The sequence below is a fragment of the Carettochelys insculpta genome, chromosome 28, assembly GCF_033958435.1.
Source record: "Carettochelys insculpta isolate YL-2023 chromosome 28, ASM3395843v1, whole genome shotgun sequence".
In the NCBI taxonomy this organism is placed as follows: domain Eukaryota; kingdom Metazoa; phylum Chordata; order Testudines; family Carettochelyidae; genus Carettochelys; species Carettochelys insculpta.
In genome coordinates this window covers 4,438,727-4,450,831 of record NC_134164.1, presented here as the reverse complement: position 1 = coordinate 4,450,831, position 12,105 = coordinate 4,438,727, and the positions used below count along the sequence as shown (strand labels likewise).

Sequence of the window (12,105 nt, the reverse complement as noted above, 5' to 3'; positions counted from 1 at the left end):
AGCTGGTCGGATACACACAGCCCCCAGGGCTTCATGCTTAGCCCTGATGGAGCCCCAGAGACACTAAGCCTTGCTCAGAACAACATCTGCTACGTGGAAATAACCCGACTTCAAAGGAGCCTGGCTGGGAGTGCAGCGCAGCGCAGCGCCTGCCATCTCATTTCCTCCTGCAGCCGCTCATGCGGCGAAGGGTTTCATTTCTCCGCACTGCCTGAGCACCAGCCCTTTGATCTCCAGCTGTTCCTAAAGGTAACATGACAGCGTACGTGCAGGTTGGGAGGAAAGGCTGCCGGGACGGCCAGCTTGCATCCTGGATCCAAGAGGGAGATGGAGCCCAGCAAGGGGACCAGGACAGGGCCTGTGGCCATTTGCAAGCCATGTGAGATTCACCCCCAGGCCAGATTTGTGGCAGGCACAGGCCATTCTCCACCTCTGCTGGCGGGATGTTTAAAATCCGAGAGTTAAAAACAAGGCAGTTTAGAAGGAGACGGGGGCAGATCAGACTCATCCTTTTAAACGCTCTGCTGCCATGGCTCAGTGTGACCTTCAGCGAAGGTTGGTACCGCAGACAATGGAGCCTGGGCCGTCATTTCTCTGAGCCACAGGGAAAGCCACATCCCTTGGAACAGAGGCATCAAGGCAGAGGAGGCTAGAGTCGCCCCCCCGCCAAGATGTTTCCAACCAAGGCACTGTCCTTAAGGGCATGTTCCACATCCTTCTCCTCTATGTTCAGTGAAACCTGGGGAGAGAGGAGGCTCCTTACTTCACAGACCAGCCCAACCGCTGCCATAGCCAAAGAGTGCAGCTCAAGTGACAAGTCCTCACCTGATGGTACAGGGTCCACGGATGCGCCAGGTCAGACATAGGACCTGCCCCTGCGGCCAGACACCACCACCCACATCCCCTCCAGCTCTGGCCCACACAGCATGCTACCAGAGCGAACACAGGCACTTGCAGAGCCAGGCTGCGGGTGGAGGGTGGCCAGTGCCAGAGCCTCCAGGAGTTAAAATGTCCTGACCACGGGTCTGGGAGCCCTTCTAGCTCTGGAGCCCCGGGTAAAGGCAGGGCAGCCCTCCCTGGCTGTCCATACCCACCTCTAGTCCTCCTCGACACTGCTGGCTCCTCAGCTAACCCTGACTTTGCCAGCGCTCTCCTGCCCTCCCCCTCCACGCGTGCGTGTCACAGCCACCCCGCCCCCCACCAGCAGCACAGTTTGTGAGGTACCTTGGTGAGCCTGGCTTCCTTGGCTTTCTTCAGTGCCAGGATGCCCCTGGCTTCCAAGAGGGTGGCGAGGGAGAGGCACTCGGAGTGAGTTACAGCGGCCATCTGCTGCTGCCGGCAGACTCTGCTGTAGGCTTCGTGGAGCTGGGCGGGAAGGGAGGGAGTGGTCACTACCTACATGCCACTGAATGCAGATGCGGACTACCCTCTCCGCCTCCCCAGGAGGACCCATCTCCAGACCTGTGGCTAGACCCAATTCCCCATCCAGAGGCAATGCTGCTCTGAGCACTTGCTGGGCGTTGACAGGGAGCAAGCAAGACTGGCCCACTTCACATCCCCGGTGGGCCTCCGGGCATGCTTCCCCAGGGATTTGTAATCCCAACCGACTGAAGCTGAATTAGGGCAGCGCACAAGGCAGGGAGCTCAGCTTCGGCCGCGGGATTGTCTAGCCACAAACCCCAACTGCCTGACTCACCTTCCCCAGCGTCACCTCCTTGGCTTTCAGCTGCCTGGCCAGGAGCAGCAGGGAGCAGACCAGGATCTTCTGCTGCAGGGGGAAATGGTCATTGGCTCCACCGCCTCCCAGGGCCAACCTGTCGCCGTACACCTCTGAGATCACCCGGGATATATGTGGGAGCCCAACTCTGTGAGGAACTGGGGAAACCAAGGCAGGTGTAGCAGGTGATTTACCTGTAGGCCAGACAAAGAACTGGGGTTTGAGCAATAAGGAAACAATATGGCATTAAGGATGGTAATCAGAACGCACAGTGTATTGCCTACCAGCTAAAGGCAACCTTGCAAGAAGTCCGAGTTACCAGAAGCCACAGACCCCAGCAGGATGTTACCCTCCCTCTCATTGGGAACCCAAATCCTGCAGCCCTGGGCCAGTGCGTGGGAACCAGGAAGTGAAACTGATCCATCTAGTTTCGCTGTCAGGACAGCGCAGGGCAAAATGCCAGTGGCATAAAGTGCTGCAGAAAAAAAAGCGGATTTTTAAATCAAGCTTCATCTTATGACAGTCTGAAGCACCAGGCGGATAGAGCGCCGTGCTCTGTAGGTTGCCGAGGACCCAAGAGTGTAGGATATTTTAGCCTGCCCCTAAGAGCAGCACATCTTGCAAGTGGCAGCCAAGAATGAAGGACTGAAGTCTTTGGAACGTGGGCTGAGGGACAGGGCAGTGCCAACACCCACCCCCTCCCTTTGCAGTTTGCACTTGGAAAGATTCCACTATCCTGAGCTGAACTCCCACGCATCTGCCCCAGCTCCCCCTTGCGAGCTGCTATTTCACACCTCCAGTTAAGTGCCTGCATCCCAGTTGAAGCCAGCCCCAGAGAGGAGAGCAGGTGTGACCTTCACATCCAGGGCTTTTGCTTCCAGAGAGCTGGAAGGAAAACTCCTTGCGTGCCAGGCATTTGTGCAATCTCTTGGGGCGCGCCATTCCAGTAATGTGCAAAACACACCACTGGCAAGGAAGGCTACAATTAAGGTTGAGGAGACTGACAGAAAAATACAAGCCAAGAGTGCAGAGCTTCCTGACTCAGGGCTGGTGGCAGCTACTTACAGCCAGGCAGCGGTCTGAGGATAGTCTGGCTTCTCACATCCAACTCCACAATCTCAATGGCTCGTCTAGGACACAGATTTATGCAAGTTACTTTAGACCGAGCCCTTGGGGCTTGCCAAGGCCTACAACACCACAGAACAGCCACCAGTGCCCTTGCCGCTCTGCACTGAAACAGAGCAGCATGGCACATGAAGGGTTTGCATGCACTCAGGTCAAGTGCTTACCCCCCAGGCACACCCCACCTCTGATCCCCGAGAGCCCCACTAAACAGTGGACCCTGAACTACAAGGCAGCCATTCATCTCCACACAGGAATGCTCATTGCTAGCTGCAGCCTGACTCACAGCCAATGTTCCCTCTAATTCTTTCCATCCATCGGCAGAATAAATTTCGTGTGCACTAAGGCAGGTGCGGATGGGCATCACCAGTAGCTGCTGGCTATGGATGCCCTGCTACTCAGCTGAGCAGCACCCGAATCTCTCCTGGGCAGCCACCCCAGCACTCAGCTTGCAGAGAACACTGGTCACAGCGCTATGGGACTGTTGCAGCCCTTCCTTCAGCTGTCAGCGCTTTTTAGCCAACAACGCCCTCTTCCCCCAGGAGGCTGGACCTCGCTCCCCAGCAGGCGGTATTGCAGCCAGTAAGTCATGTGCCCTGCACCCAGGGAGGGGAGCTAAAGCAGTATGGATACAGAAGTCATGGGATGCAAACAGCCCGTTAACAGGAGCTCGTTTTCATCTCCGAACATGGCCCTAATGAGACCAAGCTCTCTCGCTGCTGCAGGGTCCCTGACGGACAGCGAGGCGGTGACCGGAAAATCATTTCATCTTAAGAAGTGGGCCACAGCAAGAAGCAAGGAAAGGACGGCATTCCTGGCAAGAGGAGGTGGCATTTGGGTGGCTAGTGGAGCAGGAGAACGTCCAGACCTGGCCAGGGCAGCATCCCTGCTTTCCCAGTGCTCACAAGATGGTTCTAGGATAGGTTATTCCTCATCCCTCCTCGCCCAACTCCTGGTCAGCGTCCCCCTGAATACACTTCTTCCCTCTGGCCTGCCTGTCGAGCCAGCCCTGCTCCTGCCACACACCCAGCTCCGGATGGCACCTGTGCAAACTTGGAAACCCCCACCATCAGCTAGTCTGGAGCACACCCTTTGGCAGGGGCTTTGCAGGCACCCCAGTCTGGAGGAGATGCACCTCAGCAAAGACAGGGTACCCAGAGGGTTAGGAAAGTTCGACCGGGAATGAAACTGGAGGAAGACAGCCCCAGAAAGGAAGAATGAGGAGGGGGCGGAATTCTGAAAGAAAAACTGGTTCAGCTTCATAAAGAAACCTGCTTGAGAGCTGCTAATGGGGCCTTCTGCAATATAAATGTAATTAACCAATCTCTAGTCACAGCAGGGAGAGCTGGCAGCAGCAGGTCGCCTCACCCTCCATAGGTAATGGACTGCGAACGTCTCCGACATTAGCATGGTCAGGAGGCAGTGCTCCTGCAGGGATTCGAGCCCTCCTTTCAATGCTAGGGAAGCAGCGGCATAATGGAGCCTTAAGTCATGCTTGTTCCAACGACACTGGGTGAGGAACCCATCTTCGGAGGCGCTAGGGCACAGCAGCAGCACGTACCTGCATACGTCCAGCGCCTTGCGAGCATCTCCTGAAACCGCAGAGACTTTCCGGGCACAGAACTGGATGGCAGCACTGTCCAGGACCTGATCGTCAGGCACCTGCCCAGAAAACAGAGCACCGGGCAGTTATGGAGAGATTTCCACTGCAAAAGCCTCAGGCGGCCCAATGTAGTTCAGACTGCAAATAACTCATCTGGAGGCATGTGGGTTGCCCCTCATACCCCACTGCCTCTGGAAGTTCTCCCTCCTGTCCTGGGAAGGCACAGCACATACCTCGCTGCACTACAGCTCAGATCTCACCTCCACCCCCTAGAGTCTGCCTGGGACAACCCAGGGATGCCACTGGGAGTGGGATTCCCAACAGCCTGGACTCCAAGCTCCCTCCAAGGCAGCAAGGTCAAGTGGGGTCACCACAAGAGGACAGAAGTCTATGCCATTAACTGACCTGCTAAAGGAAAGTCACCAGCTGTTGCTTTTGCTCCCAGCTCTGTGGGGAGCAGAAGGACCAGAGACACAGCAGCGCAATCAGTCAGCTGCAATGAGGATGTTCCTTCAAGACAGCACCAGAGATGCCTGGGTGGTTGCAGATCTCTGCATGGGCTCTTTCACGGAGGCCCATGACAGGAGTCTCAGCTTCTCCTCAGAGAAGGGGCTGTGCCCCGGTGGATTTGGCCCCCGGGTTCTCACCTGCCTCAGTCGCTCTTGCAAGATGGAGGCAATCTGCTCCTTTGTGTAAGGTGGGAAGTGTAGCAGCTGGGGTTTGCACTTGGGCCGGACCTGCAGCCTGGACAGGATCCGGTCTGTGAGATCCAAGGCATTGGCCACTCCTGCAAAGCACATTGAGAATGGCAGCCTGGGCTGACAGGGAGAGGAGAGAGCTTCCAAAGTCCGAGTGCAAGGCTCTGTCCCAGGGAGAGGGGGCAGTGCATGTCATGTGGCCGGGACTGGGCAAGGGCATTTGCACTGCACCCATCAAGTGGCAGGTGTGCTGCAGTGGCCAGGCTGACGTCTCTGGCCAGAAGCCAGCTGCATAATCTTCTCCGAGTTCCTCCACGAGGAAAATGCCAGGGCACATCCGGCAGGAAGGTGGGCCTGTGCCACCCCCTCCGGGAACTCCCACAGAGCTTCAGCAGCCCCAGGGCACGTCAACAGGACAACTGGGCCAACGCGCGGTCAGCACCACTGACACTTACCAATGAGGACAAGCCTGGAGCCAGCAAGCCAGGGCCACTCGAAGATTGCGTAGAGCACGTCCTGTCCTTTGCTGTCCAGCTGATCCATCTCATCCAGCACGAGCACGCTATGCAAAGGCAGGAAAAAAGCCCAGCTCAGCACGGAGGCTTTACCGCCGGGGGGTGGGCAGGGAGACTCATCAGCCCATTGTAGCACGGCCCTCTCTGTGCCAGGGCATGGCAGAGGCAGGGTGCAGCCCCTCCCTGGCAGCCTGTGCCTAGTAACGGATTAAAGGCTCGCTTTTCCCAAGCTGCCAAACACCCAGCTCTCCGCGACGTCCACCACAGCTGGGGGTGCTCTGCCCCTCTGGGACACCAGCCCCTCAGCACCCGGGTGCAGAAATGCACTAACCAGCCCCCTCTTGTGGCAATTAACCATTTACTCGGGGGCTCAGCTGGGAAAAGCCATTACCCGAGGCCCCCCCACCACCCCTGGAGCCCCGAGCATCTCAACACTTGGGGGAGGTTCCGAGCACCCAGCGCAGGTACTCACGTCATGGGCGTCCCCTCTGCGCTCAGCTGCTTCTCCAGCTTCCTGAGCAAGTCCCTGCTCGCTGTCTTGGACGCCCCCTGCTGGCCCATCTGCTCAGCGATGGCGGGGAACACGGCGTGGGAGCTGCTCAGGGACATGCAGTTCAGGACGAGGGTTTTACTGCCTGGTTGCTCCTTCTGCCCCAGGAAGAAGAGGGAGAGTTAGAGCCACAGCTCAGAGCCTACCTGCCCCACTGCACCAGGGAAAGGCTCAGCCCAGCCAAGCAGATCAGTGCACCAGAGCACAGGACAGTGCAGGCTGTCCAGGGCAGAGAGCAGCAAGTGGCCATCTTCCTTCGCCAGGGCGCCGGTCCCCCACTCGGACCTCTGCATTAGTGCAGCAAATCCATGCCCCTCACTCCTCCAGAGCTGGATTGGTCTCCACTGCTCTCTGCCTTATGTCCCATGGCTTCAGGTCTGGTGTGGCCCTAAACCTCAGGCTACGCACCCGCTAGAACGTCGGCTGGCGTGAACGGGTCGTGGTGCTTGGAGAGGCAGGTCACGCTAACATAAGCGCCGGTGCAGATGGCACTATGTCGAGGGGAGAGCCTCTTTCACCAGGGCTCATGAGGGCTGGAGAGCTCTCGCCAGTCAGCTCATGGCATCTGTGCTCGCGTTGCTTTAAGCACTGCAGTTGCCATGGCCTTTCAGCAAGCCAGCCATATCACTGTGGCATGACAACTTCTCCCACAAGACACGCATGTAAGACTCCAGCGTAGGCATTGCGAGGTCAAGGGAAGAATCTGTCCCTTGACTTAGCTGCCACCTCTCAGACGTAGCGAGACAAGGCCTTTGCTGTGCTACAGCAGTGCAGCTAAGGATCTGGTGTGAACTCACTCTGAGTACCTTTCTCCTACTCGGATTCTCACGGCACCTTCCCCTCCTCTGGAAGAAACGCGCTCCAACCCCACTCCGCCCTAAGCACGTTTCCAGCCCCTGCCCAGGCACTGCACTATACTGCCTGAACACCACTGTAGCACGGCCAAACGGCCCTGCAGGGATCAGAGGTGCTAATGGCGAGTGGGGATGGCAGATGAAACCAAACACAAAGCATTAAGGCCAAAGCGTGTGTGATGAACCTGAAGAGCAAGTTCACAGTCAGCGGCATGGGGCCTGAGAAGCAAGGTCGCTCCACTGTTTGCTCCTTTCCCTGTATACTCCAAGCCACCTCCAACTTGCCAGGAAAATCCATCCCACTTAAGTTCACCCAAGAAAGATTTTGGGGAATTTGATTTTATCTGTCTGGGCGTAGGGCAGATCGAGCAGAGAGGCTGACGGCCATAACAGAGCATTTCAGCCATGTGTCTGAACTGCCAAGCACAGCCATACCTGGAAGTCTTGCAGGATTCTGCTCAGACAGGCAGTTTTCCCAGTGCCAGGTGCACCAGAGATGTAAAGACTGCCAGGTTTCTCCCCACAGACATGCTCTTTCAGGAAGCACCGGATGGTGTCCATCTCCTTCTCCCTGGCAAGAAGCCGATCGGGGATAGCCGTGTGCAGAACACGCTTTACCTGCTGGTAACAAGAGCCTGTGCCAGACAGGGAGACATATCAGAGGAAGGCTGGATCTGCCTTGGGGCCTGTTCATCCACACATGTTGCATCAGCGCTTACCTTCCTGCTTGAACAGCTGCATGCACACAGGCTTCTTGTTGAGATGAGAACGAGAGCTTCTTGGGGTCTCCTGCCGCTTATGGAGCGGGGACGGCACCACGTCATTCCTCTTGCTGGGAGACTTGCCCGTCGGCTGCTCACTGGAGAACAAGCATCGGCCCCCATGCGAGTGGGTGGGGAGCTCGTTCTCCTTCTTGCTCTGCTTCGGTGGGGAGCAGGGCAGCAACTGGGGGATGTTGCACAGGTTGTCATCATCTGCAGGAGAGAGAAGTGCCCAGTTCAACGGGCAGCAGCAGCCGGGGGAGAGGTGAATGGCTGGAGGAAGGTCTCACCGCTGGATGCCTCGCCAAGGGACACACTTCCACTGCAGGGTCAGGGTAGGCTTCGGAAGCCAGGCTAGGATGCCAGCCCCCAGGAAGAATTTAGAATGGCACCCAGGGATGGTAACTACAACTAATGGGCTGAGTGGAAAATTTAGGTCCCGTATTAGCAAAAGCTCCAAGACAGACCCCTATGCAGCTGAGGGCCAACCTCCCAGGGAAGCAGTATCATCTCTTGGTTGGACTCCTCCATACGAGGCTAAGGCAGACAATAAAACAACTCTGCATTGGCGTCAGGAAGGGGGAACTTCCCCTGCTGGCACTAACGCAGCTGTTAACTCTCACTGCAATTTTGGGCAGTAGCTTCTATTTAGGACTATGTATCACACCTACAACTTCAGCAGGACTCCCAAGGATGTTAGTGGGAGGCTGGCACAGATCAAAAGCATAACAGCCTGTGTGTGGTCTCTAAACGCTGGCTTGTTTGTTCAGTGCTTTGTCACATTCCTCAATTAACGGGAAAGATTTGCCTAGAAAGGTGGTGGATTCTCCATCCCTTGAGGTTGTTAAGTCTCGGCTTGACAAGGTCCTGACTGGGATGACTTAGTGGGGGTTGATCCTGCTTGAAGCAGGGGGCTGGACTAGATGACCTCCTGAGGTCCCTTCCAGCCCTAGGAATCTGTGATTTGCTCCCCTTTAAAAGCAGCCCGATTCCTCCCTCCCTCCGCCCTTCTCACCTCCCCTGCCCCGGTCCTGTTTCCTTCCCTCTCCATTCTCTTTGCCCTGCAGCAACTCCTAGGTCCCACCTCCTCACCCATGGGCTCCATTCCCAGTCTACCCACTAAAATAATCTCGGGGGTCTAGGGTGAATATTTCAGTGATGAGTGGAGTGGACACCTCTCAGAATCTCTGGTCCAGGCTGTCGAGACCTGAGTCAGAACTGCATGTTTACATTCAGTTTACAATTGACAGATTCTTAGGGACTGGAGGAAGAGGGGGCAGGAAAAGAAAACTGCATCAGTAGAAGTTACATCAGGTAGGAGAGTGCTATTTTACTGACACACTTATAAAGGTCTAAGTTCCTGCATCCTCAGTGCAGATGCAGTTGTACCAGTGAAGAGGTGCCTTGTACCAGTATAGCTGCATCCACATTAGGAGGCTTCCACCCCTTTAACTATACTGGCATAGTCTCAGTGAGGTAGCGGCCTACGTTGGCATAGTTAAAAGGGTAAAACTTTCTAGCAGTAACAAGCCCTTGGATTCTGGATATGAGAACGTGCAACATATCTACCCTGAGGAAAACGGACTTGGGCCATGGGCTAGATGTTTGCCGCCCATGACTGGTCAGGTAGTTATTTACTACCCATGAAACAAGGTCTAGTTCTCAGGTATTTAGCAGTCACAGAGCCTCCTTTTTTCAGGTGGGTAGGAAAAGGAAGGCTTGGGAACCCCCCCGCAAACTGTCAGCGCCATGTCTGGAGCTGGAGCCAAAACCCTTGAACGCCATTGGGGTTCTGGCCTCACTGGAGGTAGGGGGCAGGGTAATGAGCGGCAGTAACTCACCCAGGCGCTTGCGGGGGCTCAGTGGCAGGACCTTCTCCTGGGGTGAGAGCGGTGGGAGGGTTACTGCAGGGTCGTTCAACGGAGCATCTCTGCAGCCCCCACGGGATCTGACAGGCGTCCTGGACTGCTTCCTCCGGGGGAAGTCAATAGTGGCCTGGGTCTGGGATCTGGTGCTGGGCATGACTCCACACAGACCTCTGAGCAGGGGGCACACACGAATCAGGACCAGAAGCCCCCAGCCTCAGAGCGACGCCATCTCTGGCCCCGCCCCCCCCCCCAACGCTGGGCCCAGAAGGGGCAACTCAGGAGAAAACTCCCCGAGCTGCCTGCAGCTGTAACAGCTCCCAGGGCCCCATGAGCCAGGACATGGGGCCCAGAGCCATGTTCCCGTGAACAGCCCCTTCGGCCCGTCCCCTGCCAGGCACCCGCAACCCAGCGCTCAGCCCTCCCCCAGCATCCCCCCAACCCAGCCCCCCCAAACCACCAGCATCCCCCAATCCAGCACCCCAATCCACCAGCATCCCCCAACCCAGCGCCCTCCCCTTCCCCAGCATCCCCCAATCCAGCGCCCCAATCCACCAGCACCCCCCAACCCAGCGCCCCCAAACCACCAGCATCCCCCAACCCAGCGCCCTCCCCTTCCCCAGCATCCTCCCAACCCAGCGCCCCAATCCACCAGCACCCCCCAACCCAGCGCCCCCAAACCACCAGCATCCCCCAACCCAGCGCCCTCCCCTTCCCCAGCATCCCCCAACCCAGCGCCCCAATCCACCAGCACCCCCAACCCAGCGCCCCCAAACCACCAGCACCCCCCAACCCAGCCCCCTCCCCTTCCCCAGCATCCTCCCAACCCAGCCCCCCCAATCCACCAGCATCCCCCAACCCAGCCCCCCCAATCCTCACCCGCCGCGTTCTCCTCAGCTGCAGCCTCCTCTCACTCACTTCGCGCCACCCGCCCAGACCAGCCCCACCCCCGCGCCTCCATTGGCTCCACCGCCCGCCGCCTCCACCAATCGAACAACTCCGCGCCAAGCCGAGCCTCCCAACAGCCAATCAGCGTCCAGGGCGCTCGTCCTCTGCCCGCCCCCCCGGAAACTGAGCCCCTCCCTCTGAGGAACTACGACTCCCAGCCGCCCTCGGGGCACGGCCGGGCCTGCGTCTCTCGGTCGCTGGCCGCGGGGCCTGCCGGGAGATGGAGTCCCTGTGGAAACGTGCTAGGACTGACAGTCTGGTCCGGTTGCCGGAGGTCCCAGCTGCTCGGGAGAAGGCGGCCTGGGTACCCCATCTCCAGGCCAGGAAGAGGGGGTGTCCTAGCCCGGGGCGGTGTACAGGTACAGACGGGTCCTCCTTGCACTCTCCCACCCTAAGGGGAAAGGGGTCACAGAGGGACACGAGGCTGGGGAGCGACATGAGTCCCCCCAACCCTGCAGGCACTGGGAGCTCTTCATAGAACAGGTTACTCTTCTGTGTAAGATGGCTTGGGTAGCCGTCCAGGAGAGTCAGGTGCCACGCACACATGCCATAGTGCACATAAAATTTATTCCAACCCCACCTGGGAAAAATTAGAGGGAGCCCTGGAAAGGTCCCCAGCTTAGGAAGAACTGACCCTGCCCCCACCCCTGAAACTTTCATGCTCTTCAAGGACCACAGCTGGCCAGACTGCAAATACACACACCTCCCCCCATTAAACAAAGGGGCCCATGGACCTACCCCCAAAAGATTAAGGAAACATTTGCAGTCACTGCTGGTAAAAAAAACAGGGGAAGGGGGAGAGTTGTGCTGTGATTAACTATAGCGATAATCAATTAATAAGAGCAGGTTCCAGCAGAGGCAGAAGGCTTGCTTCAGGAAACACCAATGATGGTGCAAATCCAGACAGCTCAGGAGAAATAGATCTGACCAAGATCATGAGTTCAGGAGGGGTAACAACAGAACAAAGCCAAGGCCCAAAGACTCAGAGCTGAGGTTCTTGGGCAGGGAAGTTTATAACACTGGTGCCTGGGCTCTCATACCAGTGGTTCAGCTAAAACCCATCCTTCGAAGCAATGCAAGTCGGCCAAGCTGAGTGGCAGTGTGGCAACAGTCCTGGGTGTATTATTAAAAGATACCTGCTGAATGCAAAGTGGGAGAAGCTGCCTGGTGATAAGAGTTAATATTAACACTGTTTTATCCTGCCCTCACCTCCACTTCCCTCCTCCCCACACAGGCCAACAAACCCACAAGAACTGATAAGCGCACACACATTCCATCTTAGGAACTACAGCAGGGAGGTTCCAACTGAGAACAGAGCCCCAGGGTGCGAGGTACCTTACAAACAATGCATAACCAGTTCCTGTCCCACATCAGCTTTTTAGATGTGGACTGTGAAAACCCAGGCAGGTGAAATGACCTGCTCACAAGTGATTCCTCCATCCAACTTTTGTTTCTACTGGGACCTGGGGAAG

At 57.0% G+C, this 12,105-nt stretch overlaps 1 protein-coding gene across 1 annotated transcript; it reads right to left on the bottom strand.

Annotated features, from left to right (window-relative positions):
• Positions 1–649: 649 nt before the first annotated feature.
• CDC6 (cell division cycle 6) lies at positions 650–9,853 on the bottom strand. The gene is made up of 11 exons (XM_074979056.1): positions 9,662–9,853; positions 7,779–8,033; positions 7,495–7,694; positions 6,128–6,303; positions 5,596–5,702; positions 5,090–5,229; positions 4,401–4,501; positions 2,783–2,847; positions 1,697–1,911; positions 1,225–1,365; positions 650–739 (listed from the first exon to the last, which is right to left on the bottom strand). The coding sequence occupies exons 1-11, from the start codon at positions 9,840–9,842 to the stop codon at positions 650–652; spliced, it is 1,671 nt and encodes a 556-aa protein (XP_074835157.1). The 5' UTR covers positions 9,843–9,853.
• Between the last annotated feature and the right edge of the window lie 2,252 nt (positions 9,854–12,105).

Excerpts from the sequence above, each read along its gene's own strand:
- CDC6 (XM_074979056.1), bottom strand. The coding sequence starts at position 9,842 with ATGCCCAGCACCAGATCCCAGACCCAGGCCACTATTGACTTCCCCCGG. Across the intron at positions 6,304-7,494 it reads GAATCCTGCAAGACTTCCAG|AAGGAGCAACCAGGCAGTAA; the intron begins GTATGGCTGTGC and ends TTCCTGGGGCAG. Across the intron at positions 5,703-6,127 it reads GCAGAGGGGACGCCCATGAC|CGTGCTCGTGCTGGATGAGA; the intron begins GTGAGTACCTGC and ends GCCTTTGCATAG.